At 40.4% G+C, this 27,616-nt stretch overlaps 1 protein-coding gene across 11 annotated transcripts in view; it reads left to right on the plus strand.

Moving 5' to 3' along the window:
* FGD3 (FYVE, RhoGEF and PH domain containing 3) overlaps nt 1–27,366 on the plus strand; it is a 112,673-nt gene extending 85,307 nt beyond the window's left edge. For all 11 annotated transcript variants that reach the window (XM_035337605.1, XM_035337613.1, XM_035337606.1 and 8 more), the window contains 10 exons: nt 945–1,091; nt 1,636–1,728; nt 2,200–2,279; nt 2,673–2,703; nt 3,245–3,346; nt 7,835–7,897; nt 14,819–14,941; nt 16,836–16,988; nt 19,924–20,064; nt 25,954–27,366. In XM_035337605.1, coding sequence (XP_035193496.1) covers nt 945–1,091; nt 1,636–1,728; nt 2,200–2,279; nt 2,673–2,703; nt 3,245–3,346; nt 7,835–7,897; nt 14,819–14,941; nt 16,836–16,988; nt 19,924–20,064; nt 25,954–26,178 — 1,158 coding nt within the window. In that variant the 3' untranslated portion in view covers nt 26,179–27,366. The remainder of the gene's footprint in view (nt 1–944; nt 1,092–1,635; nt 1,729–2,199; nt 2,280–2,672; nt 2,704–3,244; nt 3,347–7,834; nt 7,898–14,818; nt 14,942–16,835; nt 16,989–19,923; nt 20,065–25,953) is intronic.
* The last annotated feature ends 250 nt before the right edge of the window (nt 27,367–27,616 follow it).

A 27,616-nucleotide genomic window follows, 5' to 3' on the forward strand; every position in this document is an offset into this window, starting at 1 on the left:
TTTGGAGCATATCAGTCCGACATTGATTAAAAGCCAAACCTTTCTAAATGCTCTAGCTCAGTAGCAAGATGTATGCACCTTTCTTATTTTGACGTGTTAAACTGCTGCACTACCTATTACAGCAGCTGCAAGTGGGTTGCCTTTATCTGTCTGAATGCTGCACAGGAGGGACGGGGGGACTTCAGTATTTAGTTGACTTAATATTGAGTGTAAACGTTGCTTTGCTGAAAGGGGAAGAGTAAACATTTTATAAAGAATTTTGAGAAAGACATAAGGATACTTGAATGATATTAAAACTGTATTTTTAAGTTGATTTAAGCCTATTTCATAAGCTGCTTTTTGCCACAGGGGCACCTGGGTAGGACTGCTGCATTCCCCAAAGAGCTGAGGTTTTAGACTCTGCTTATAAATGCAGAATGTGACCGTGCTTCCTAAACAAGACCTACCTGCCACTGTGTCAGCAACAATGCACAATGTGAAACTTCTCAGAAGCTGAGAAATGTTCCTATTGTAGCACAAATCTTTGTCTGAGATGTTCACTGGAAGCTGAATTAATAACTGCAACCTTGGAAACAGTTTGTTAACATACTGGTTTCCAGTCCTGCTAGTGATTTTAGAGGACCTGGTGACATTTCTTCCAAAGGTACATAGCTGTTATTGAACAAGAACATCTAAAATATCAAATAGATTGATACTAATATGTTAATATCAAAATACTATTAAAATGATACAATCCAAGTATGAATCATGAGTGACTAAGAGAGGGAAGAGTATGGAGAAGATGCTCATTATTTTTTGAAAATGCAGAGCTGTATCAGAAGTGAAAGACTGCTTTCTTTCCTTATTTTTCTTTACTTATTTACACTTATCACAAAAATGATACTGTGATTGATAGGCCAAGTGGAATATCTTTTATTTAAATTTCTGGGGTTCTGTACTTGCAGGAAAAGATGCACAAGCTTTTGGAAGTCTATGAGCGACTCGGTGGTGAAGAGGATATTGTTAATCCAGCTAATGAGCTCATTAAAGAAGGACACATTCAGAAACTGTCAGCGAAGAATGGCACAGCACAGGATAGGTATTTATTCCTGGTGAGTTTTTTGTTGCTCTCTTATTTTCAGAGTTGTGCTGTGAAGTGATACATTTCCAAAGCTTTCACCAACTGAGCCCAGCTACTCCTGAGCAGCAATTTTCATTTGATGCTCTTCCCTTGAGGGTTTCCTTTCTCCTTCCATGCTTGTGTCTTTGCCAATGGCTTGTCAGGCTTAAAGGGGTCTCCTTCCATCTCCATCTTCAGAGGCTGCGTTTTTGTGAAGTGCCCCTAGAGGGGCATTTCCAGCAGTCTGAGGGAGATGGCCATCTTCTCCAACACCAAGAGAATAGCTCTCACTTGCTCTCAAGGCAGTTGAATTGGTACCTAGGGAGAAAGGGGAGAAAGGGGAGAAAGGGGAAGTGGCAGGCTGACATATTTCTATCTGTCCACTTCTTTCCAGTAATGATGTGCGAGTCCAACCTACTCATTAAATTTCTTTGAGAATTGCATCATAGAATAAGACACGCCAGAGTCCTAAACTGTCAAAATGCAGGCTGTGTCCTACATGTAACCCCTAAACTTAAATTCTTTTCTTGTTACAGTTTAACAGCATGGTGCTTTACTGCGTGCCAAAACTGAGGCTGATAGGCCAGAAATTCAGTGTTCGAGAGAAGATGGACATTGCAGGATTGCAGGTTTGTATCTCTTCTTTTCACCATTCTTAATATTTACGTACACTTCTACAGCAGATAGTGTCAGATCCCCTCTGAATCCGAAAAAATAGAACTGTATGTGTACATATAAATAAAATTATAAAGTACAGCTTGGATGCCTTTTTTAAAATTTATTATTATGAGATAATCATCCAAAGGTGAGTAAGAAACTAGTGACGATGTACATTCTTCAATTAAAAACCTTCCCTTATCGCCTAGCTGATACAGGAGCCACCTTTTTCCCATACCACTGTAGGGAGAAAGATACAGATTTAGGGTTTTTGTAGTTAAATAAGTAGTTATGGAAACAATTCCCTTGGTTTTTCTACCTTTGTATAGTACTCTGAGTGATCTTTTCAACTAAGCATTTCAAAGAAGGACTGTATTTGTAAGTTACTAAAATGGTTGAAAGAAGATGGAGACTAGTAAGAAGCTGACATCTTCTTTTTGCAGGTCCAAGAAATTGCCAAGCAAAATGTAGCTCACACATTTTCAATAACAGGAAAAAAGAGATCACTGGAACTGCAAGCCAGGTATGGTGTTTGTGTTGTCTTTTCAGGTTGGTGAATATTATGTACACATTTAAAATCTAGGATATATGGCTATGATAGTATGACGTAGCTTTAAAACAGAAGCTGAGAATCCAAGATGGTTCATTTATGTGTGCAAGACCGTTCATTGGTCCCAAGTCAGTGTGCTGATGTTTGTAATAGCACTTGTAGATTCCACTGCAGTAATAATTCAAACATTTTTGGCAGTTACTTGGTAATAATTAAGGTCAATAATTATTAATTATAATTATAAATTAGACAGCAAAGCTAAAATCTTTATGGATATTAAGTTATGAGGATGTCAACAATTGGATTTAATGAAAATACTGAAAATGTAATGCTGATGTTTTCTGTATTTTTCTTTTGTTTTAACAGGACAGAAGAGGAGAAGAGGGAATGGATTCAGGTTAATACACAAACATTATGATAGGGGGTGGAAATCACCATACAGTCAGCACCTTCTGTTTTTGAAATGATCTTTCAGGGGTTTCTGTATCAATGAGGCTGTGTGAGGAAGCTGAGTAGTCCAATGTAAAAAAGATGTTTGTGGAGAATCTAGTGCTCCAGTCAGGGTCCCCCTGCTGACCCACCATGCTTTGAGTGGGTCAAAAAGAGGCTTTGAATGGCTTCCCATTTCCTGCAGTCCTCGAGTGCAGTGAAAGAAGAGAGTGAAAAGTCAGAGATTAGCGTGTATATTCTTGAAGTCTGACTTGTAAGAAACACTAAGAATATTCCTAGTTTTTAAGTTAATGGTATTAAAATAACCATACCATTCTTAGTTGTTAAGGTTTTAAAATTCTGATTTCTTCTCTACAAAAGTAAGGGTTTTTCACTAAAACGATGACCCTAAAGATTTTCCTATGAGAATTTTTGAATGTTTTTGAGTATGAATTTTTCCAAGACTACTTTAGTGAAGCTTCTCATCTGCGCTGGAATTTTTGTTTCAGGTTATTCAAGCAACAATTGAAAAGCACAAACAGAACAGCGAAACATTTAGAGCTTTCAATAGCTCTTTTTCTCAAGATGAGGACCATCTTCCTGATTCATCAGTAAGTTTGAGTGCTTAATTCTCCTGTGTTACAACAGTTTTAGCGATAGTTAAACTAGACTTACACAGCTAATTTTAAAATACAGTAGTCTTATTTTATTTTTTACATTACAGCCAGCTCCATTTCTCTGGCTCTCAAATGCATTTCAGTCATAGTTATTCAACCATGCAGGTATGGAATAAATTACTCAGGGTAGTTCAGTGCAGGAGACCTATCAGTCATGTTTTCCAGATGAGTGGCTCGTTTAGCATAACAGGTGTAGTTCGTCGGTGTTATGAGTGGTTGGATGTCTGGAATGATGTTTGTGTGCCTGGGAGATTTTTTTCATTACCTTCCCCCATCTCCTCAGAGATTTTTATTTTTTTTTCCTTATTTTCTTGAAAAAGTTCTAAGGAGTTGAAAGGAAATTGATGCATTTTATAGGGATCTTAACAATACTGCCTTACGGATAATAAACCTGTTTCAGAAGGATTCAACTCTTCAACTAAATACGCAGAATACTCTTGAAAGTTTATTCTGTTTCTGTCAAACTGGAGTGAATTACTCCATGTTCTATCTGCTACGAATTTTGTTTTGGAAGTTGTCACATGAGGATAATGATGATCTCTCTTCATTCAACTTGAAAATTATAATAACCTAAGCCACAATCACTTGCTTAAAAGCTAAAGAGAAGAGGGCCTGGGACAGGAAAATTGTTGGTAATTCCTTGCAGAGCTGCCTGTGTTGATGTCATTTGTGGTCAGCCATGGTAGATCTTGGGGCACAAGGAGAGAGGGTCTATCTGCAGAGATTAAACTTGGAGATCTTTTTATCTTCTTTCCACTCCTCTCCCCAACTTTTATTTTGTACCTAATAATCATAGGAACCTCTGCTTTCCCACATCTGCCTCAGTGACTCTGTTATGCTGGATTTTTATCTGTCTGATTTCCCAGGGGGCTCAGGAGAGATGTTAGATATTGTTAGATATTCCTTTCATCCCAGCATTAATCACAGACTGACAGCAGAGATCTTCACCAGCCTCCAGAGTCCATGATCCTGTCACTTACAGTGGCTAGTGATGATCCATTTTCAGAGCATGCTATATATCTTACCAATCATGAGCTATTCATCAGCTAAAAATACTCCGAAAAAAATGGGAAAACAATCAGTTTGTTTCTATATTCTTAAGCTACTCATGGCTGCCTTCAGAACTGGGGTGCTCTGTTGGAAAAAAAAATCTTTTGCTAATAAGCAAACGAATAAGCGTACTTCTCTCTATCTAATTAAGATGGTGTCTGTTCAACTTCATCATTATTATCTTGGTTTATAAATTCCATTTTATTTTTCTGGTGTGTCAATGGTGTAGCCACATGTAATACTCTACTGGTTCATAAAACTGAGGCAGAGCAGAAGTCTGGCATATCTCCTGGCTGTGATATGAATGCAGTATGTACATTAATTTCTTCTATGTCAGAATGCTAACCTGTATTTTTAGGAGATAATATAACCTGGATAATCTGCTTTGAAAACTGATGTCAAGGCTGAAACGTGCCAGAAATTGCTGTCAGTTAAAAAGAGATGAATGTAGTTCTGTAAGGAAAACTGGACAAGTACTGAGAGCATTTTTAGTAGCAATATGCTTCTGTGGGCAGCATATACTGTACATATCTCGTCATCTGGGCAGTATGCTTCAGAGGAAAAAATGACAATAATCTTCCCTTTTTTGCTCTCATGAGTCAAGAAATGGATTTATTCTCATGGATTCCAAGTTAGATCTGTAACAGCTACTAGAAAGGGGACTCTGGTTCTAATAAGCTTATAGGAAAAATAGCCAAATTGCTTTTCTCCCGTCCTTGGCCATACATTTGGTATGTTACAGTGCTTATGATTAATTTCAGTTGTACGTTTGCTGCATGCCTTTGCACGCGATTCTTAACATGCTTTTGTTTTCCCTGCTGACTTACATAATCTCACACAGTTATTAATGGTTGATACTTCACTTGTGATTCACAGACAGAAGATTTAGTTTCTTGTAGGTGCAGAGATTTGGCAATGAGGTTGACATTTTGACCTGATTCTTAAGATTATCTCTATACAATAATATACAGCAATTGTTGTTTTTGTTAATATTATTTTCATTAATACTTCCCTTAAAAATAATAATCCTAAAGCCCCTGAAAGGAGTATGTCTCTGTCACCCCCTTGCCCTCTCTCTTCCCTGTGCATTTTCTGTTTATTTTATGATTACTGTTCATCTCATCCTCGGTTTGCCTAAGTGTAACTCAGTGAGACTGTCAGCTTGGACACTGCTACAATGCAAGTCAGAGGAATGGCAATAAACTCCCACCTGTCAAGAGGTGAATAATTCAGTGTCAGCGCCAGTCAGTCCCCTGCAGGGTTACTGTAGCAGTGATCTTTTAAGGAATCCTTTACAGAAAGCTTCAGGGTTCCTTTGTGGCTTAATTCCTTCAGAAAGAGGACACTCATTTCTCTGCTCTCCATTTTCATCTGCAGCATTTCAAGGTTATGGGAAAGATTTTTTTTAACTTTTTTTTTTTTTTTTTAAAGCCATATAAAAACATTCCAGGACTGGTTTTACCACTGCTGGATCTCAGAAGAGTGGAGACTTGTGATATAGGGAAGGCTGGCATTTAGGAAAATACCTTTTCTACAGAGAGCCAAGCTCTGTGGAAGTGACATTCCTAAGATACGAACATGGTTAAATCATGGTTTTTAGATGCTATTAAATCACTGTTACGTCCACAGCCCTTTTCCTGTTCCTCCCTGTAACCCCTAGTTCTGACCACCTGGGGGTAGTTCTGATGAACATGTAAATTTGCTATCTTCCTCCATACCAAATCCTAAATACTTTGAGTGGTAACAGTAATATAAGGGGGTTTCTCATCAGTAGGATTGCATCCGCATTTTCTGCTAGGGAGGGAGTTAAAAACACCTCCTCTATGAGAGCACGCTTCTTTCCAGAGCAGTTAATGCTCTGAGAAAATGTGTTTGTGTGCTGCGGTCAGATAAGTTTTCATGTATTAGTATACTTAGTTAAATATAGTAGAAGGCTTACTTAAATAGAGGTGAAAACCCCAGTAGTTAGCAAACAGCAGTATTCCAAATGAGTAAGACTGAAAGCAGACGAGTGCCTGGGAGAATGCAGAAGTTTAGTACAGTGCTGCTGGAGAAGCTCTTTTGAAATCTTTTCCAGGTTAAGAACAGAGGGTATTTTTGTTTTAGCATATCTTTCCAAGTAAAGGCTAAAAGGCTATGGGGATCTGGACAGGCAACTAGAGAAATTCACCCTTTTCTCTGAACTTGCTAGTGATTTTCTCCAGGTCCTTCAGACCCGCTTTTCTCTCCCCACTGCTCAGTACCTTTCTTGAACCCCATGTGTTAGCACACGTACTTCTCCTAGGCAGTGATCTAAATACCTGGGGTGATCAGGATTCCAGTTGAAAGAAACCACTTTCCATGGGACTTGTGAATGCATTATGCCTAAGACCCTTGGGTTGCTGGGTTCTAACCAAGGTGGGTACAATTACCTGGAGTGAGGGCGTTCTGTGTTCCCCACGCGAGTGCTCCTGGGCTGCTACAGCCCTGCCCAGGGCTGCCTGCCTTGACCAGGCTGCATTTGCTCACTGCCTTGCCTGCTTTCCCTGTTTATTCTCTAGGGTCGCTTGATTGTGTGAGTTTATAAACAGATATGGCTAGGTAACAGAACGAACAGCTCTTCAGCTTGGCTGCTCCCTCAAAGCTACAGCTCAAGTTGTTTCTAGCGACAGAGGTGAAATCTTTTTGCTCTGAAATGGAACTGGAACCTGTTGTCCATAGGGTGCAAAAATGTACTGGAGATTTGGATAAGCTCAAAATAGAGATACTTGATTGGCAAAGGAAGAATGATCTGTGGGTATAATGAGAGAATAAAGTCTAATTTTGAGAACCTTCTGTAAACTAACAAAACCGCTGTAGATTAATGACAGGTGAAAGAGGTTTTGTTTTAGGATGTAGCCATCTTTGTGTACACAAGTTTGTTATTTGCCCTCGGGTTTATGTATTGAATACATAGAGATGCCAATTAGCATTTATATTTCATGTAAGACATTAAGAAAAACTTACATGAGTACTATTTGAATGAAGTAAATATTCTTCCTGCACAGAATCCACTGACTACGCTTAGCACTTGCTCTCTTGGCTGTGGTGAAGACTAGTGGTGAAGTTCAAAACCTGCCAGTTTGCTTCATGTGGTGCTTCTGTGGGACAGGCACCCAGTTCAGTGAGAGGCAGGCTTGGTAATTCCGTGCTGTCTGTGAAGTCACCACTTCGGGGTCAGCTGAGTATCTGAGAGTGGCTGAGTGCACGTGCCACTAAAGGATGTTCCGGAGTGAATAGCTGAGGGGCTAAAAGCAAATGATGTCTTTTTATTATTATTATTATCTTAGACATTTTGTATATTTTAGGAAGAATGTCCCTGTTGAACTTGCTGTGTCATTGTGTTTCCCTCAGATAGCAAGCACTAGCTCAGTGGAATCCATGCCAGGAGCAGATGGCGGTGGTGCATTTGGAGGGGTAAGTAACTCGCAGCTAATACTTGTGGTAGAGCAGGGTGGTTTATGTTCCTGTTGTAGCAGGAAAGAATCAGAGGTACTTCAGTACCTCAGTTTATGTTCCGCTGTCTGTTGCTGCAGCTGTGCTGTCCTGAACTTCCTCTCTGGGTTAGAGCCCCAGCTGCTTGCAGGGTTTGTACCACCAGTGTCTGTAAATCCTCCTTCTCCAGGGATGTGCTGCACCAACGGTGAACCTAGATTGGGGAAGTTGATTGCTACCTTTGTAGGGTTCTGGTGTGTTTTTCAAATTCTGATAAGGAGCTGTACTGAAGGCTTGTGTGGAGGAGAGCAAAGGGAGACAAGGAAACCTGACTGGTTAGTATTATGTAACTCAGAATTTATACTCCAGAACCAAATTATAGTGTGATTTTTTTGTGTTTCTGCCAGTAGAGAGGAGTTAGCACTTTCATGTGTCTCTGGCCTTCCAGTGATTTGCTGCTGCAGAGGCAAAATATACTGTGGAAAAAAAAAAAATCATTTTGCTCTTATAACATCTGTGATTGCTGCCGAGTCAAACCAGCATTGCCTCAAAAAGAGGAATTAAGTCCTTAATAAGGTCTTTTCTAAAAAAATATTCTTATTTCTTCCTTGTTGAAATATCTGAGAATAACAGATTTTCAGGAAATGTCTTAAGTTCAGCTGAGTTTACAAAAAGCAAACAAATGAAAAAAACAATTGATGAGACTACTGGATATTATGTATGAGCTTGGAGCCACTTAGGAGCTGTACCAAACCTCTCTCCAAGACAGTGATGTACTGGCAGAATTTACGAAGTATCGATGAAATTCTGTTAAACAAGCCAGCAACCTGACCTGTACTAACAAGAATTTATTAAAAATAAGTGTTTATAATTAGTGTATTCATTACTATTGTTCATGCTTCCTGTTTTCCCTAAGCGATTTTTATTTATTTATAGTCAGTTCCATGCTTACTGGCCCTGTTCCTTGAGTTGCAGATGCTATAGTGAGGTAGCTACTTAATGGAAAAAAATGGTTTAAAAAGTATTTAAAAACAAGCACATAAAAATTTCTGTTGCTCTTAAGTTTCTTAAAAGAAACAAGTTTTAGTTGTAGCTAGACAACATATATTTAGATCCTTCTAGCTGATTATAGGTATTTGTGTCAATGATTTGCATAGCACATCATTAAGTATTTTTTGTTGTGCGTTTACAGAAAAATTTAATTCCTGAAATAAAAATTGAGTCACACAAAAATTTCAAAGTTAAAAAAATAAAATTGAATTGAGTAGTGTTGATTTGGGGATCTAATTCTGCTGTTTTGTAGCAAATGGATAACATCAGCATGAGCGATGAGTTCAGATGTTAGTTGCAGCTTTAGAAAAATATTAATTTTTAATGATGGCATCCTTTTAATAACATCTCAGAGAAAGCACGAGCAAGTACACTGTATTTAACAGCTTCCACATGCAAACCACTTGGTGGTAGTGGTGGTCAGCAAACTGCTATCTCCTTCCTGTGGCTCTGCTGAGTGTACTGAACAATCTGCTGGGATTTTCTCTTAGTGTTGCCCGTTAACATTAACGAGGCAATAAAAGCAATGCAGGAAGTATAATCTGCTCGTTGCACAGTGTTGTGGTAACTGTTTGCTGCGGTGCACTGCTAGCACAGCTCATCTGGCTTCCTATGAAACTAAATGAGAAAAGTACAACCCATGGGAAGGTTGGCTTGCATATGGATGGTCTTGCATGTAGTGACATTGGTGTGTAGGGAAACACTGCACTGTTCTGTTGCATTGCAAAGTCTGAAATGCGGTATATAATATAACTGAATTTCTCATATATATGTTTAGCATTTCCAGAAGGATCTGTTTATGGTCTGCCCCACTGTGGGTGTCTGCAAATAAGTAGCTTGCAACTGGAAAATACTCAGCTTCATGAGCATATATAAAAAGAAAAAGATCTGAAACAGCATTGGTGTTCGTGTATCTGCCTGTGTATACATTGTGTGTACAGCTTTGAGGCTAGCTATTGGCCTAAGCAAATTTGAATACGTAGCGAGTAATAAATAACAGAAAGAGTCTGCTGAGCCTGTTGTGTTTCTTCCTGTTCCTGTGAGCTCTTTGGTGTTTCTTCCCTACTTGCCCACATCACGCTCATGATGTGCTGTCTGTTTTCCTAAGCAGTCCAGCCACAGGCCTTGACCTTGCAAGCATTTAGCCCTAGGCATGAGTTGTTTGTGGCACTGGAGTGCTGTGTTCTCACCAGAATTTTAAAGTTTGAGGAAAACATTTATTAAGATTTAGAGCTTGATGCAGCTGTAGAGTAAAAGCAAATTAGTGCCCAGAACAGCCCAGTCTGAAAGAGGCTGTTCTAGATCCTGGCTCCGAACAGATTTCATACATCTATTTTTTCTACCAACTTCAAACCAGGACTGGGTAACACAAGGAAGATGAGAAGTGTGACAATTATTCAAGTACATTAGTATCAAGATATGCCAGTTGAGGCTAGGGCAGCTTTGTATGAGCTTCCCTCTCAACACACATCAGCAGTAGATAATGTGGCTTGAGCAATAAAAGACTGACACAGTTGCAAAGTGACTGCCTATTGTTGAACAGGGTTTGTGAATTACAATGTATTTCCTCCTTTTCTACAAAAACTTTTCTGTTCAGAAGGTATATAGTGACAGGACGTGGCAGTGACAACTTCCTGAGCCATCACTGGGTGGGGTGGCTGGACTGCCTGCTCAGCAAAGCCCATGCATTTCACAGGAATCTTTCTTCTTTCCCAGTGTCAGCAGTTGAGTAACATGATTTGTTATTCAGCTTTTCTTTCTTTCTTCTAGAATTGCTTATTACAATTTGCCAAGTTGTAAAGAAAATATGTTTTCATTTTTATCTTTCCTGCAGCTGCAATAGCTGTGGTTCAAGCTCTTCTATTCTTACTGCATTGTCATAAAGTTGAGAAATGTTAGGAAACATTGTGGTATTTATCAGACACTTAGAGAGCTCTTCATATGGGGCTTTTTTTTTTTTTTTTAATTAGTGAAATTAATATTAAAAGCTTGCTGTGTGTCATAGCATGAGTCAAAATATAACTGTCTAAAATAAAAGCTCATTGTGTAACTGTCATAACGTAAATCAAGCCTAATATAATAGCTTCTCAGCTTTCTTTCCTTTGTCAGATACATGGGTCATGTATTTCTGCAAGTGAACACTGTCCAGACTGCTCCACAGTAATGAGGCAGTCAAACACAAGGTCCCTGAGAGGCAGTATTCAACTTGAGTCTTATCTGTGTTAGAGAGACGTGCATGGGTGTGCTGATGGGTATTCTGCTGAATAAAACGAACCAATTTACACATAAAGCAGTCCTCAGCTCATACTAGAGGAGCTTCAGCATTTTTTCTTTGCAGGCACGTGAAGGCATCCATCAAAAGCCAAAACTTGATTTTTGTTTATAGTTCTTCACAATTATCTTCCAATACCAGCTTACAAGCTTAAATGGTGCCTTCATTCATGCTCTTGCTGTTCCAACAACAGGAGTGAAATTGTTGTTAACATAAGAACTGAAAGATTTCTATATTCAAATTTCTCGTGTAAGAAGAGGAAAAAAAAAAGGTTGGCCAGTGATGCAGTGCTCTAACCTGACAACTGAAGGGGAATCCACCCCGGTCAGTGGAAGGAAACACAGTTTGGTTGAAAGATTAAATAGCTTTATCATCAAAATCAGGGTAAGACATGGATTAGTAGTTAACAGGTGTGATACAAACAGAAAGCGTTTCTTTGTAGGTTGCTGTTGATCAGTAAAAGTAGATGAAGTTGCCCTAATTGTTTCCCTTACTTGGAGACATCTAATAAAGTCTGAAGGGAATGTTTTTGCCAGTGATTCATCCAAGGCATTGTTCAGTTGTCGTAATTCAATGTTGTACTGGTTGCATCTGGTTCTTTTACAAGAAAAGTGAAATACTTCCCACTGCTTGTGCGTGGGGGAGGACTTGGATTTGCAAGCATTTTGTTCTGCTGAACAATTCTACGACTCTATGAATGAATATGGATGGATGGATATGGGGGCCGTGAGATTTCCCTGAATGACCAGTCCTGTGTGGCTGTGCTTCACCAAGCTGAACTGCAAAGCATCCTATGTAGCTGCGTAAAAGTTCGAGATGTTGCTATTGCAGCTGTAAAAAAGATAGTAAAAATGAAAACATCCAATCCAATTAGAAGTAATTAGTTGTGGTTTCATTGTGTAATGCTATTACAAGCCAGGGTGGTTTCAATAGCTCTGCAGAAAGATAACTGGGCTGTCCTCTGTACCCGGGGAATGTCAGGGCAGAGACCGAGGGGCTGGAAGGTGTAGGAGTGGTGCCCGCAGTAAGGCCTCCAGGCCGGTCTCCATCTCCCCATCCTTCAGAAAAAACAGTTTAAATTCAAGAGAAGGAGAATCAGTGATTTGCAGAATGGAGAATGTGGTGCTTGGAGGATACTTGGGGATGAGGGTGTTGTGGTTTAACCCGGCTGGCAGCTAAACACCACAGAGCCGTTCGCTCACCCTCCCCCCTCCCTCTCTGGGATGGGGGAGAGAAGTGGGAAAGTGAAGCCTGTGGGTTGAGATAAAGACAGTTTATTAAGATAGAAAATAATGATAATAATAATAATATGTACAAAACAAGTGATGCACAATGCAATTGCTCACCACCCACTGACCGATGCCCAGCCTATCCCCGAGCAGCTGGCCCCCCACCCCAGCTAGCCACCCCTATATATTGTTTAGCATGACGTCAGATGGTATGGAATACCCCTTTGGCCAGTTTGGGTCAGCTGTCCTGGGTCTGTCCCCTCCCAGCTCCTGCTGCACCCCCAGCCTGCCCGCTGGCAGGACAGAGTGAGGAGCTGAAAAGTCCTTGGCTTAGTGTAAGCACTGTTCCGCAACAATTAAAACATCAGCATGTTATCAGCACTCTTCTCATCCTAATCCAAAACATAGCACCCTACCAGCTACTAGGAGGAAAAATAACTCTGTCCTAACTGAAACCAGGACAGAGGGAAAGGCAAAGGTGAGGAGGAATGAAAGAAATAGAGGGGTTGGACTGAAGGAAGCGAAAGACAACTCAGTTTTCTCCTGGCTGGAAGCTTTCCAGCAGTCATCTGGGAAAAGGAGGGAAGGTGACTGAGAGCATGCGGGTGGAGTATGGGGCACTGAAGGAAGGGCGTGCAGCAGTCAGCTCCTGGGTCCCTGTGACTTGGTTTTGTCATCATGCTTCTGCCTTGCAAGACTTTTCTCTGGGATGTGGCTGCACTTTCTCAGCCACCCCTTATTTTCAAGATCACAGTCTACTTTCTCCCTACTAATGTGGCCCTGAGACACGAAATGAAGCTCCTGCCCTCACCTTTCTGTTTTGGTGGAGCTGAATCCTCTGGGCTTGCAGTGCTGGTGGCTTTGGTCAGGCTGCACTGCTGCACTGTGCCGTGACCAGGTGCAGCTTATAAAATCTGGCTTTTGAATCATCCTTGAAATACGTATTAGTGACTTCTGCAGGTGAATTGTAACCCCTAAGGTGAGATCTTGGGGAAAATGACAGGATTTCTGGTGGCACTTGCCTGGAGATCTATGGGCAGCCTCCGGTAATTGTAATTGCGGCTGCCTTTCCTCCCACCCCACGTGCCTGCATCCTTGTATTAAATAAAGACTCGGAGGAAGGGGAAATTTGTTGAACCAATTTTCTCTCTCAAGTGGACTTTGACTTAGTGTGCATACCTTGAAGGGAAGGGATGGTTGTCAGCCAAGTCCACAGAGGTATGTAACCTAAAATGGGCTTAATCTTCACCTAACTGACTTTCAGATTTTTTTTCCGATTAGAGGAAATGTTTCCATTCCAGTAGTTTGTGTCAAGCACGTGAAAATGGAGGGAGTTTTCAGACCTGTTCTCATGAAAGAGCTGTACCAGAGCATGGTGCAGCACCTCTGTTGGGCTTGGATCTCCCTGCAGATGCTGTCAGGCTGCAGGTTCCAAAGGCTTGCTTCAGGGAGCTGCTGCGCCCTTCCGTGTAGCTGTCCTGGCTAGGAAGGAGAAATGGTATGGATTTATTAAACAAAACAACAACAACAGGGTTCCGCTTGAAGGTATAGAGGAAGCTGTATTTTTATGTATTTTTATTGGCACGTGGATGATCTTCAGTTTATCAGAAAATGATACATTTGGATTTATTACTCACACCTAGTGACTTTATGTACCGGCGTAGGTGCAGAGCTAAAGAGGCGAGTCTTGCTTGGCTCTCCAGACAGCTGAGAGTCCTTGCAGAGAGCAGCTGATAGCAGGCCCCTGGTGTGGGTGTCCCTTTTTTCCTTAATGGGTTTGTTTCTTTGTGGGCTGGGAGGGAGCCTGAGAAAACTCTTAAATTAAGTAAGCATTTGAAATGGGTTGGTGCCAAGTCTTCTACCAGCACTGTTCACTTCTGCAGTCAAGCTGCTTTTCCCAAATCTTTCTACATGGGAACAGAAGTTTTCAGTGTGCTCACGAGGTCAGAAGCATTTACCTTAACCAAATCACATTGCACCAGGGAGGAAGAGGTGAGTTCCAGAAGGAAAGCTCTTCTTGGAAAGCCCACGTTGTCATGTCCCATTGCTCCTGATCAATGGACTGTGAGATGGAGTAGCTCAGTGGCTGTAAGGGCACACACGGGCAGAGAGGGACCTGGAGAATTAATTCTAATGATCAGAAACCACATAATGCCACACCAGAAACACCTGGTGGCTGAAACAGCACTTCCATTCTAACCTTAGGACATCAGCAGAGTTAACAGGAATTCTTTTCTAAAATGTTTTGAATGGTGTGAAACCCAAAGGTGGTCTTAGCTTTGTCAATGAGAGCTCTAGGAATTATTCTGAGATTTTTTCATTTTAATCACATATGTGTACTTTACATTTCAGAGTGATTCCTGTAGGAAATCTTCCAAATCCAAAAGAGACAAAGAGAAGCAGGCTTGCAAGAGCTGCAGTGAAAGCTTCAACTCCATCACTAAACGACGGCACCACTGCAAGCAGTGCGGGGCGGTAAGTTTCAGAATGCATTGAGGCTTTTAGTTTCTTTTGCAGAGAGCATTGAAGAGAATTATTTTTTCAGTGCAGGAAGTAAAAGATGTTTGTGGCAGATCATTGACAGAGCAGATCTTTCCAGTTACTTTATCCCTGGGGTACCAAGGGAAAAAAAAAGCAAATATCTGGTGCTGTTTTCAAGTGGCCTAGTCTGTGCTGTTTTACGGACGTGTACTGCATCAGTGGTTAAAAGGAAAAGCAGTGCATTCCCTGGGGACGTGCATGTATTTGGAGTGGGGTTGTCCACCATATTCTCTTTACAGAAACAAAATGACCTTCCAATGGCCCTGCTTCATATTAGTTCTTCCTAGGATGAACAGCTGAACATACAATATTAAAGATGGATGGTCTCTTCTTTCCCTAAAGCAGAACTGTTAAGAGTTGTTTCTTCCAAAGAGGTATCCTTGTGCTTGAAAAAAATGGTCCTGGAGAATCGGGGCCAGCCTACAAAAGGCATTTAGCCACCTTATCTCAGTGCCATTGACTGACAGTTTAATTCTCAGATTTGTCCGAAAGTGGCAGCCATAGCTAAGATGAGATTGATTTCTGTAATACAACTTGAAACATTCCTTCTGTGACTTGAGTTTCATGGTTCAGTGTTTCCCATGTAACTAGTACAGAATAATGTTATTTAAATGCCATTATTTATTCGGGAAGTGGAGATAAATTTTCCAATCTCACTGAAAGGAGATCTAAATGCACTGTTAAGATATTCAAAAAACTCAGTCTCAGCACTCGAAATAAAATTACCCTTGAGTAATTTTTTCTTAAAAATAATTGCGAAAATCATGCAATGTTTCTGAATGTTTAAAAATGTTCCCCTGTAAAGCTGAGTATAATTAAAAAATGAAATAACAATTTTCCCCTATGGACAGAGAGATAATAAGAATTACATTATTAAGAATTTATTTTTAAACAGTTGTTGGTTATGCAATATTTTCTGATGTGGCAATAGCATACAAATGAAAGAAGTTGATAGTTTTTTCTTGAGGCAATTTATGTTTCTAAAATGCCAGCTAGCTTTTGTTTATATAACTTGGCAGAGCAGTACATTGCTTAACACTTGCCGAATTAAGGCAGTTACCTTCATACAGTAATTAATGTTCTGCAGTGAAGCATATAGCAACATATACTTATAACCGAAGGGCATTTGTGGTGTATTATTATACAGCACATTCTGAATAGATGCTGAATCCATCCGACTGCTCCTGCATTGCACCCTCGGGGACAGTTTCTGTCCTTGGAGCAGCTGTGCAACAGCAGCTCCTTGAGTCAGATTCTAAGTGTGGAAGCAGATTCCAGAGCTGCAGATCCATCGCTCTTCACAGACACTGGTGCCATGGGACTGATGTTTCCTTGGATGCTGTTGGAATCTAAAGCTGTTAATTTAGCATCAGACAAATAGTTTGTAATGGATAGTATACTGGACTATGTTCTTAAAGTAGCTGATGATTTTGGATGCCTTGGTTCTTTCAGGTTGAACTACCTGACCAGTGAGGAAGTGTCAGCCACTTCTACTCCAAAAAGCAGTCCTTTCTAGACCATCTTATGGTCTGACATGGAAAAACACCGCTTTGTAAACCAAACCCTTTATGACTTATCAAGTTAATTATGAAGTACTTCCCATTAGGCATTTGCTTTCTTTAAGTATTTTGACACACATCACAGGATCACTTATAAGGTTAATTCCTAATGGAGGTAAATGAAGTAAATATTAGATTGGTCACTTTATATGATGTTTACAATAGTTTTCAGGATTTTACTTCAATAACATCCATTCTGCAATTCACTTTTATTTGGAGTATGAATAAGATATACTGTGTTTTAATAATGCACCATCTTTCTGATACAGGTGATCTGCGCAAAATGCTCAGAGTTTAAACCACTTTCAGATAATAGCCGTCATAATAGAGTGTGTAAAGAATGTTTTCTGCAGCTACCAGCAAGCCCATGCAGCCCTGGAGCGGAAACAGTAGGAGAACAAAAGAAAAGACAAGCTGCAGAGGTACAGTATTTAGTTAGAAACTTTTGATGTGCTAGCTGTCCTTGCAAGTCTGTTACTATTATTACTATTATTATTATTATTTTATAAATGTTTTTATTTTTAAAATAAACTGTCTGGTTATCTTTTTTTTTCCCATGATGATATATGATCCTCTAGCTTGTAAGTTGTATTGAGTGTGCGTGTAAACTGAATTCCGTTCATGACTGGGAGTGTCCGTCATAGGATGTTTATCATACACAGATGCATATGGGCCTTGCAGCTAAGCTTCAGCTTTCAAGTAGTGAAAAATAGGAAAAACTTCTGGATACTTTTCATTATGGTGTATTTCCAACCTTGAGTTGTTCACGTGAACTGTTGGCAAAATAAGATTTTGTTTTTAACTTCATATAGAAGATAGTTTTACATTCCAAAATATCATTGGAACTAGTCCTTCTTACCTGGTTGTGCAAAAACATGGGATCCTTCTGAAAGACTATCGGTATTCACTGAAGCACTCTCAACCCTGCTATAATGCAGACTGTTTTCTCCAAGATGCAAATTCTACAAATTATGCTGTGTAAGCTACTGCTTCACAAGTGCTACAGATGTCACCAAGCTTTATACCATGACAGCAGCATAACTTACCCTTATTTTTACAAGAACAAGGAACTTATTGGCAAACTCATTCGTTTTATCCTCACCCAGAACAACTGAACCTTCTCTTACCAATGGTTTTTTTAGACTACAGGCAGATCTCTGAGTACCATTACATGACTCGCGTTTCCTGGGCCATCTTGAGGAAAAGGCTTTTATTTATTCCACCTGTGAAATACAGCCAGAAATCACTGCATGCGTAAAAGAGGCCACTGATTTCAGTTGAAAGTGGACCCCCAGAGTTTTATCTTCTTGGGCCATATCAGATTCTGGAAGGAGCCACTGAAATGCCAAGAGAACTTAGTTCATCATCATGAACCATCCTTCCCCCTGATATGCTGACACATACTGTCCTGCTTTGAACACTGCACAGAAAATCAGTGAACTGTTGCAACCTATACTGAAAAACACCTAACTCTGAAAAACCTCTTTCTGGAAGCAACCTCGCATAGCCTCCAGACTGCCTTCCAGCCTTGTTCGACTTCCTCAAGAGAAACAAACTACATGGAAAAGAGCGAGAGACTGCGCAAGAAATATAAACCTGCCAGTGCATGTCCAGAACTCCTGCAATAAATGTTTCCTCAAATAAAGCTTTCTTGGCCCTTCTCCTTGCGCTTCCCAGAATGTCGTATTTATTTCTGTTCTACTAAATGTCCTGGAAGTTACCACAATGGTAAAAACTACACCAGCACTGTGTGCCAAAGTGAATTCTGCTGCACAAATGCTTTGTCAGCTTTGTACCCCACAAAATATCAAGAATCTCAGAAATACAAACTGGAATAAAGCTACAAACGTGCATTGCTCTTCCATAAAATAATGTGTCCACAAAGCATGGAGAAGATTCTGGATCCAGAGCTTTGTACCATCAAAAACTTTGTGTATATGATACAGCTATGCCTGTAGGTGAAGAGCGCTTAATATGCCTCAGGATAGTCTGTGGTATCTCACTATAAACTTTCTAGCATTGTTTCAGTGGTGCTGTTTGCCAGTAAAGAGAAAATCTACCCCTACCCAGCAGAGAGCTCTGTTAATCTGAAAAGCCAAAAAGTAAACCAGTGAAATGTGACCTGTGGCTCTACTTCAGAAAGCAGATCACAGCAGAAATCTGTAAAAAATGAAAGAAAAAGAGTGGTTTTTTTCATTGTATTGTCAGGCTTCTAGCCTTGTGCTAAATCTTCAGAGGATCAGGTAAAATGAAAGAAAGTAGGTATATTTTTAAAAAAAGAAAGATCAGAGCCAGTCGTCTTCTTTCCCTCTTCTTTACATCAAACTTTCATAACAAGCTTGATAGCAGCTGAGGAGACTGCCACTTTTCAAAAGTTATTAGCAGAAATCCCCAGTAGCCTTCTGTGTAAAGTCTAATGTGAAAAGGAATTTTCTTTTTCTTTGCTTGCTATCAAAAGACAATATTTATTCCATCTTTTTTTCCGGTAGAGCTCTCTGATTTGGCTTATGTCTCTGCAGCCATGCACAAGTGTCTGTTAATACCAGTACTGCAAAGATGCGAGTGACAGAAACACAAGTATTTGCATACTGCTTCACTTTTCAGTCTTGCTCAGTTTTTATTCCAAATTCCAGACATTTCCCCTGTCTATCCTGCAATAATAAACTAAAGCAGGCACAGAGCACTTGGTACAGTGCTTCAGAAAGAATGAATTAAATACTTTGATGACAAACTAAGGCTAAATTGTAGAGAGGCACCGTTTGCTCTCTCCTTTCCCCAAATTCTTGCTTCAGGCACACCAAGTGACCTCTGCTGGCTGTGCAGTGGGTTCCAGAAGTGGGCTTGTGGAAGACTGGCACTCTTCAAACTCTGCAAGGCAGGTTCTGGGCCGTAATTGTTTCTCTGTTTCCAGGCTCGTGTTCCTTTCCTGCTGATGTTAGAGCTGTATTCCACACAGACTTGCAGCAGTAGCATCCCCGTAAATACATGAGGCTCTCTCATGCTGAGGCACCTTTTTCATTAATTTCAAATCACCTTCCAGACTACTTTGCTAAGCAAGAAACTAGCTGTGTCATCTTAATTGCCATTCTCGATGTACTTTGTGGAGGTAGAATTTAACTTCCTGTCCACTGGGAATGGTAGTTCAGCATCTGTCTCTATTACGTGGAATTCTGCTGTTTCTTGATGGTATATAGTGATGATTAAACTTTTGTTCAGTCATAAGCTATCAGGCATTTGTCCTTCAGTATCTTTTAACTCTAGACAACTTAGTTGAGCTCTGTTTTGTATTTAATTCTAAGTATTCTGTCCGTGTAAATGTGAATGGGAACAGCTCTCTTCTTTTTTTTCTTCATCCAGAAGCAAAGCTTATTAGCAGCTGAAAACAGCGTCTTCAGTAGCTACCTCCAGTTCCTTGAAAAAGGGAAGACCTGGTACAAAATGTGGGTGACCATCCCCAAGACTGAACCTCTTGTTCTGTATCTTCAAGGAATTAGCCAGGTAAAGTGACGTTCACGGAGGTTATCAAAGAGCAAAAACCGTGTAAATTTAGCTGAGAAATAGGTCAAAGGATTTCACTTGGTCTCAATAATAAAAATCAACTCGATATTCTGAATTTAGCACAAAGCCTTCGAGATTTCAGATTTCCTTCCTACCTATAGTTGCTGCTGATACAGTTGTAAGCAAATGTTTAAAATCACAGCTTTTTTTATTATTTTATTTTTGTTTATTAACAATGAAGGACAAAGCAAGGATCATTAATTTTGGTAATGTTTTGTTTTCCAGAGATTTCAAACAAGTGTGTTCACAAAGGTTTTATTACCTTAGATTTTCATTAGGGAAAGCACTTACCTGTAAAATCTACAGAGCTGCAAAGTAGCCCTAAATGTCACAATAACTGGATCAAGCTTATTTATTTATTTATTTATTTTTAATTAAGACTATTCTAGTTCTGGGTTGAGGGCAGAGGAATTTGTGGAAATGTAGATGTTCTTCATCCTGAAAAAGGGGGTTGTGTTTGGCTAAAGCTTCTTGTCATACCATTGTGTTTTCATCTTTACTTGAAATAATTACTGTAGAAAGTTGTTTTTTTTTTTACTTTTTGAATTAAAAAAATCAAGTGCCAAGTTGAAGCTTACTAGCATTTGCATGTGATTAAAGTCAAGTAAAGTCCAAGACAGAGATTCAAATCATGCTTCCTTTGTCCTGAAGATGTAGAATGACAATACTTACATGAGATCCCCCACCTCCAATTTTATACTTGACTTTTGAAATGTTTATATGAGCTTTGTTTCATCCCCTGGATGGGGTGGAATGAGGGCCAAATTCAGCCTACCCTGCTGTAACCGTAACGATATGAAGGGTTTTCTTTTTGTTAACATCATTTTGTATGGCTGTAGCTGGGAACAGTCTGGGAAATAAATACTTCCCAGGATTTTATAAAGCTATTCAAAATAAAATTTACCCTATAGCAGTTATTCCGCAAGAAGTACATGTTGTCCTCAGAACTGTGCTTTGTTTCTTGTCAGAAAGAACACCTCTGGTTTTGAACAAGTATGTGTAATGTTTTAAGCATAGTGCTCAGGAAGCTGAAAGCTAGAATTTAGAGCTCCAGACACAGCCCACTTGGCTTCATCTGGTATTCAAAGCCCTCACTGGGTAAGCTTCCAACTTATCCCATGGGCAGTGAGCTGCCTGGCTTCCCTTTTAGTCACCAGGAGATGCATGACTGAAATTATACATTGAAAAGGCAAGCTGCCTCAGACAAAACACTACAGCTAATGCAACAAGACCAATTTTTAGATCTCTGGAGTCAGTCTAGGGAAACAAATAAGCATTCAAAAGTAAAGCAGAGAGAATGGCTTCACTGCAAAACTTCGTAATTGATGTCAAAATTATGCATCAGCAAAACGCCAGTGCAAGCCCCATATCCCATGTAAACCGAGCCAGAACGTCTTGTGGGATCTTGGAGAGCACCATACATTGATGTGAGGCCTGATGGCAGGGCCAGAATCAAACAGGGTCCTGACTACAGCAGGTATTAAGGTAAATCCGTTCTCAGACCTCTCACGTGTTTCTTGAATACATTCAGTCATCCTTATCCACAAGCAAGCCTGGGGAAGGAGGTCAAGAATGGAGGGAGAGAGGTGTAAATTCTTTGGCCTTCCTGACTCAGGAGCAACATATGTCATCTAAGAGATGGCTGGAACTAGAAGTCGCAGGAAAGCAGCATCTCTTATCATGGTATGACCTAGAAAGAGAATTTCTCCTAGTGCTCAGATGACTGTCTCAAGACAGGCTAAGTAATAACCCATGGGACATGAAACAGTTATTTTTAGTGCAAGCAGAATGATGCTGAATCCTCCAGGCCCCCTCCTGCCGGTCACGCAAAGCCAGGGTTGAAAGCTGGAGGAAGTTCTGTGCTTCAGCTGCTGTGTGCTTTGCTCCGTGTCCTGCCAAATTTGATCTTGAGCTTCTTTTGGTATTATTAGTAAGATGCCATATTTTAGGAGAAGGGATGTCTTTGACACCAATTGTCAATTTTATGACACTTAAATTTAGTGGTTACTGTCCTCAGCTATTTCAGATGTGAGATAAATCACCCAATAAAGCAGCAAGAAAGCATACAGGACAAGGTTGATCTGTCTTACATTCAATAACCAAGCCTGGATTTACTACCAGGAATCAACAGTTGCAGGCTGAGACCATAAACAACAAAAATGAGTCCCTTCTTCAGGGCCTGCCATTCCCATTCCCATGCTTTCTTCAATTAGCATTCAACTGAAGGAAAAATAGTATGAAGCAAACCCAGTTCTTTTATATTAACCTAATGTTCCTGTTAGTTCCAATTTACATGGAATACACTAGATTTCTTAGAAAAAGCTCTTCCAGAGCTTCCCTCCTCATGGCCGAGTGTCTGCCATCAGTTGGGAACCATCTGCATATTTGAGCCGTATTTTCCCAGGTGTTTTGTTTCGTGCAGCAGCCTCGTGGCATCTGGCAAACCTTGAGCCCGCAAAGAGGCATGGTGGCCGAGAGCACAACAGAAATGAAAAGCATGAGATAATTTATCACAGAATTACTGTGATACAGATATCTTCTGAAGGGGTTTTTAAGATATGTGAAATACAATTTTTTTCACAGATTTGTTAGTCCTAGTTGCTGAATAGCATAGACAGCCCACCCGAGGGAAGCACAGGCCATTTCCTGGGAAAGCAAAACTGTTATCCTCCTTAGGAGTTGGCGGTAGCAAATAGATGCTCCATATGCTGGGAACAAAATACAGGGCTTGTCATTGCTGAATAAACAGAATATCTGCTGCAAAAGTTTTCCTTCTGGAAAGGTTTAAAAAAAGGGGGGAGGAGGGAGCATTTCCTTGCCTAAAAAAAAAAAAAAGTCTTTTGGAGTAATGCTGCCAACAATGGCAATAAAGGTCTTGAAACAGATCAAGTGAAGGATGACCCCAGGAGTTTTGCCTTTGGAGGTTGTGGGATTATCTTTAATAGCTACCTCTTGGGAAGGAGGAATAAACCGAGCCAAATCCAGAACTCCTGATACAGTAATGGCCCTGACAGCAGTCATCCCGTAGGCTGGGGAAGGGATTCCAGTGCAAATAGCAGTATGCCTCTCAGGCTTTAAAATAGCAAGAGCAAGAAAACTGCTCTTTTGCTTTAGATGCTTGTTCCAGGAGAATGAATTCATTTCCTGAGCATTCACAGTTTAAGTTGTGTACAAGGCTTTATGTGTGAGGATAAAATTCACAGCTTATTTAGGTATGGAAATCATACCAATCCTCAGACACATAGAACGTGACTGGAACTCATTTGTGCAGCAGTTTGTCATGTTTATCTGAGTGGGATTATATGAGTGTGCATGTAAGCAAAGACCACCTCAAGCTTAAGGCTGGCTGGTTTTATGGAAATCACTGTCTTTCCCCAGATCCTCCTGGAGCTTCTCTTTCTGCCCATGTAAAATGTCCAACTGGCTCCAGAGCACTGACTAACTTGCACATCATGTGCATCTTTATCTGACAGTGCACCTTTCCAGAAATTATTTCAATCCCTTCCTTTTGGATCAGGCAGGCACATAGAAAGTCACAAACACATCATATTAAGGAAAGGGAGGAAGCAAGACCAAAGACAGTCTGTTTAATTAGTGCATCTGTACATTCCGGGTAGGTGTAACATGTACCGTTCAAACATCAGCTTGCTCTTATGCGGCACTTCTTGGCTACAAATGACACCATTTTTCACTGTCATGGGCAGCCTCTAATTTTCCATGCAACGAGTCTTATGGTCTATATCCTAAAACCTAAATATAGGATCAGCAGAGCAGTCATGACAGAGCTTGCATGTGCTCTTTGCATTTTGTGCCCACCAGTCCCATGCTGCCGTGTGTCCAGGCCTAGAGCTATTCTGTATGTGCCAGCTCTGACTGCTGCATGTGCAAGACCTCCGTGTCTGCATGGATGTGGCTGTGCTGGCAGGATCTACAAACTTTATGATCATAGAATCATAGAACATCCTGAGTGGGAAGGGACCCATAAGGATCATCAAGTCCAACTCCTGGCACCGCACAGGTCTACCCAAAGGTTCAGACCCTGTGACTCAGTGCACAGTCCAATCTCTTCTCGAATTCAGACAGGCTCGGTGCAGTGACTGCTTCCCTGGGGAGCCTGTTCCAGTGTGCAACCACCCTCTCGGTGAAGAACCTCCTCCTGATATCCAGCCTAAACTTCCCCTGCCTCAGCTTCACCCTGTTCCCGCGGGTGCTACCCCTGGTGATTACGGAGAATAGGTCACCTGCCTCTCCACTCCCCCTCGCGAGGAAGTTGTAGACTGATGTTTTTACATCAACCATCAACAGATTGCACTTAAGACAAACTGAATTCTTCAGTGTTTGATGCAAAGCTGCCATAAATCTCCTGGAATAACACTTGGTCTTCAAACAGATGGGCCTAGCATTTTTGTGCAACAATAACAACCAATCAATTAATAAATCAGGAAGCCTATATTAATTTAATAGATCGCATACATACATTTTAGACTGTCTGCTTTTTTGCCCCTTTAGTTGCACAGTCTGTGTTCACATTCATGCGAGCCATTCTGAAGCTTCCATTACTTTAGTCTAAGTGTTAGAAAAGTAGATTTGTAATGGCCATTGTTCTCAGGGCTCTGGCTCTCTTACAGATTTACTTGTTACACAAGTAGCTGCAGGAAGGCTCCTTACAGATGTTTGGTATCTGTCTGGCTCTGGTGTGGACTTCAGCTTGGGGACCCACCTTTAAAAATGCTGGCATCATTTGAAACAAGTCGCTTGCTCTCTAGCTCCTTGGTCGTGACACAGTCTGTCTTGTCAAAGTACACCTCTCTTTGGAGCTTAGAAGAGGAGTGCTTTTATGCTCAGGATGGGACTGTTAGAGAGCTTTATTGCTCCCTACATCTGTGAGTTAATCTGGCCTTTAAAGGATGTCAGAAAATCTGAGCTTTGACTTCCCTTGACAACACTGAAAGGGATCATAAATAACCCAAGACCTTCTGAGAAGACTCACCGATTGATTTTAAATTTGAAATTCTCTTTTATTTCCAAGTCTCTTCCCTGGTAGTTGTCTTTGTGGCTCTCAGTGTCCAGCTCTGCTTATCTTTTAACCAAACTTATCAGATAAAAGACAGTTAAAAGAACCAAAACATTCCATGTGGCCCAGAGGGGCTGCACTGAGCTGTTCTCACCTGGACCTGATTACCTGTACCCTCATACAAAGGTTTTTAGAAGAAGCAAACATGTAAAAGATACAAAGTTCTGTGAAAATCCCCAGTTATGTCGCTGCTAGACCTGTGTTCTTGCTGCAAAAGAGAATCCATTAAACAAGAATAAAAACCTGCTAAGTCATTTCCTTTTATTGCTTTAGGTTAAGCAGTCAGTACCTCCTCTTACCTGTTGGCTAAGCTGCAGAACTGAACCAGAAGCAGAATGTGCGTGCATTCGTGTGCTCACTTAAGCGTCTCTGCACAGGGGTGCGTTTGTGCATGCCCCAGAGAACTGATCTGTGCTGGAGTTTGTAAGAGCACTTGTCTCAGAATTGGTAGAGGTACGAAGTTAACGGTCATGGTGAGACGTGTAAACTGTTGTACCCCAGCTGCTGAAACCTGCTGCGGGTAGCTGCGTGAGCAGGGACATCAGACTGTGAGTGTAGCACAGGGTAGGTACCAGTGAGTGGCATGCAGGGATGCACTGGTTCCCTGGGAGCTGCGGTGCAGCTGCCTGGTCTGAGGCTGATGGTGGCAAGCATGTGCCCGGTGACCATGCCGTAGGGCAGTGTGCCCCCGCTCCTCCCGTTTCTAATATGATTTGGTGCAGGATGTTTACGTTTGCTCTTTCATCTTCTTTTAGGATGGACGTGGTCCACGTCCCATTCCTCTGCCTGGATACGAAGTCAGTTTTCCAGGTTCTGGTGAGAAGTTTGAAGTGAAGCACGTCTTTAAGCTTTGCCAGTCCCAGCAAACTATATATTTCAGTGCAGAAGATGAAGAACTACAGCTGAAATGGATGGAAATTCTCTCCAAAGCAGCCAAAGGGGAAACTGAAGATACAGCTGAAGGGCTCAGCAACCCATAGAGCAAGTTTCATTTAGTTTCTTTCATACATGCTATAAACCATCACTTGAATTTGGTATTCATGGCACTTTGGAATCTGTATGGCTTTATATTTTCATGTGTCTGCATAGGAAGTTCAGTGGTTTCTCTCCTTTTATTGTACATTTCTCACGTACAGTAGTTATCTGGCATATATTATGTTAAAGGAAAAGGTAGTTGTAGTTGTTGGTGGTGTTGATGCTGGTTTTAAAACAAAAGACAAGGAGAAAAGCATTAATTTTATCAAAGGCAATGGAAAACCATTGGTCTCTTGTTTTCCTAAATGTATATTTTCCAGTCTTTTTGATTGCTGTTCAGTGCAGGATGTGTATAGTCTGTGATTAGTTCTATAAATGCTGCCTTTTAAGTTAAATGTTGTAAAGGCTTGTGCTGGCCACTGACATTCCGTTCTCTGTCCTTTCCCTCCTGGTAAAAAGGTCTTTGTGAAGTGTGAGCAATGTACTGAATATTTTCTTTGGCTAAAACTTTGGCTCTGCTATTTTGAGATGACCTGTTCACAAGATAAATACTGTAGAAGGGACTTCTAAAAATGACTGCAAACTGTGCAGGAAAGAACATTAAGAAGCCTCATTGATTTTAAGCATTTATAATATTGTTTTGTTTTCTTTTGAATCCAATACCTTCCTTACTTCTATTTGAGCCCATTTTAATGTAAGTGAACAAATGTTTTATACTGCCAACTGGGAAATGATCAATAAACAAGAACGTTTTTAGTACACACAGTACAAAAAGGTGACTTTTTTGTTGTTGTACTGGTTAATTTAAAAGAGACCTAGGATTTATTTATATAATTTGTAAATAATGTTTCATAAGTATTTTAAGAATTTTTAAAAGATCTGAGCTAATTAACAGGATTTAGTGCATAGAATGAGATATTTGTATGAACTGAATTTGTAATTTAATTTTCCTGTTCACCTGTATTTGTCTAATTTTCAGACTTAAGTGCTTATCTATTTAAATAAAAAATCATGCAGTTAACTCCTGAGCCAGATCTCCAAGGCACAGCAAGCACTAGGTCAGCATTTAATATAGGTTTAAAAAAGAAAAAGAAAAGAAAAAAAAAAAAACGGAATGTCTGTTCCTAGTGGTAGCAAGCATGTAGTTCTGATAAAAATGAAATAAAATCTGTCACAGTACTATGATTTTTAAATGGTTTGGTTTAACTTTTGTTTCCTCTTCAGCTTTCTACATTTTGTGATATTGGTAGAAAGAAAAAGCTGCTCCATTTTGCCAGAATTGTTAGGATTGTTGAAAATTAGTGATCTGCATCAGTGAGTATGTTTCTTACCTACAGAAAAGGATTTGTTTGGTTTTTTGTTTGTTTGTTTTGATTTTAAGACATAGACATAATAAGTTACATACCTGAAGTCCTCGATGCTAGAAAGTTAGAAGCCCTGTGT

Source organism: Oxyura jamaicensis, chromosome 12, assembly GCF_011077185.1.
Source record: "Oxyura jamaicensis isolate SHBP4307 breed ruddy duck chromosome 12, BPBGC_Ojam_1.0, whole genome shotgun sequence".
In the NCBI taxonomy this organism is placed as follows: domain Eukaryota; kingdom Metazoa; phylum Chordata; class Aves; order Anseriformes; family Anatidae; genus Oxyura; species Oxyura jamaicensis.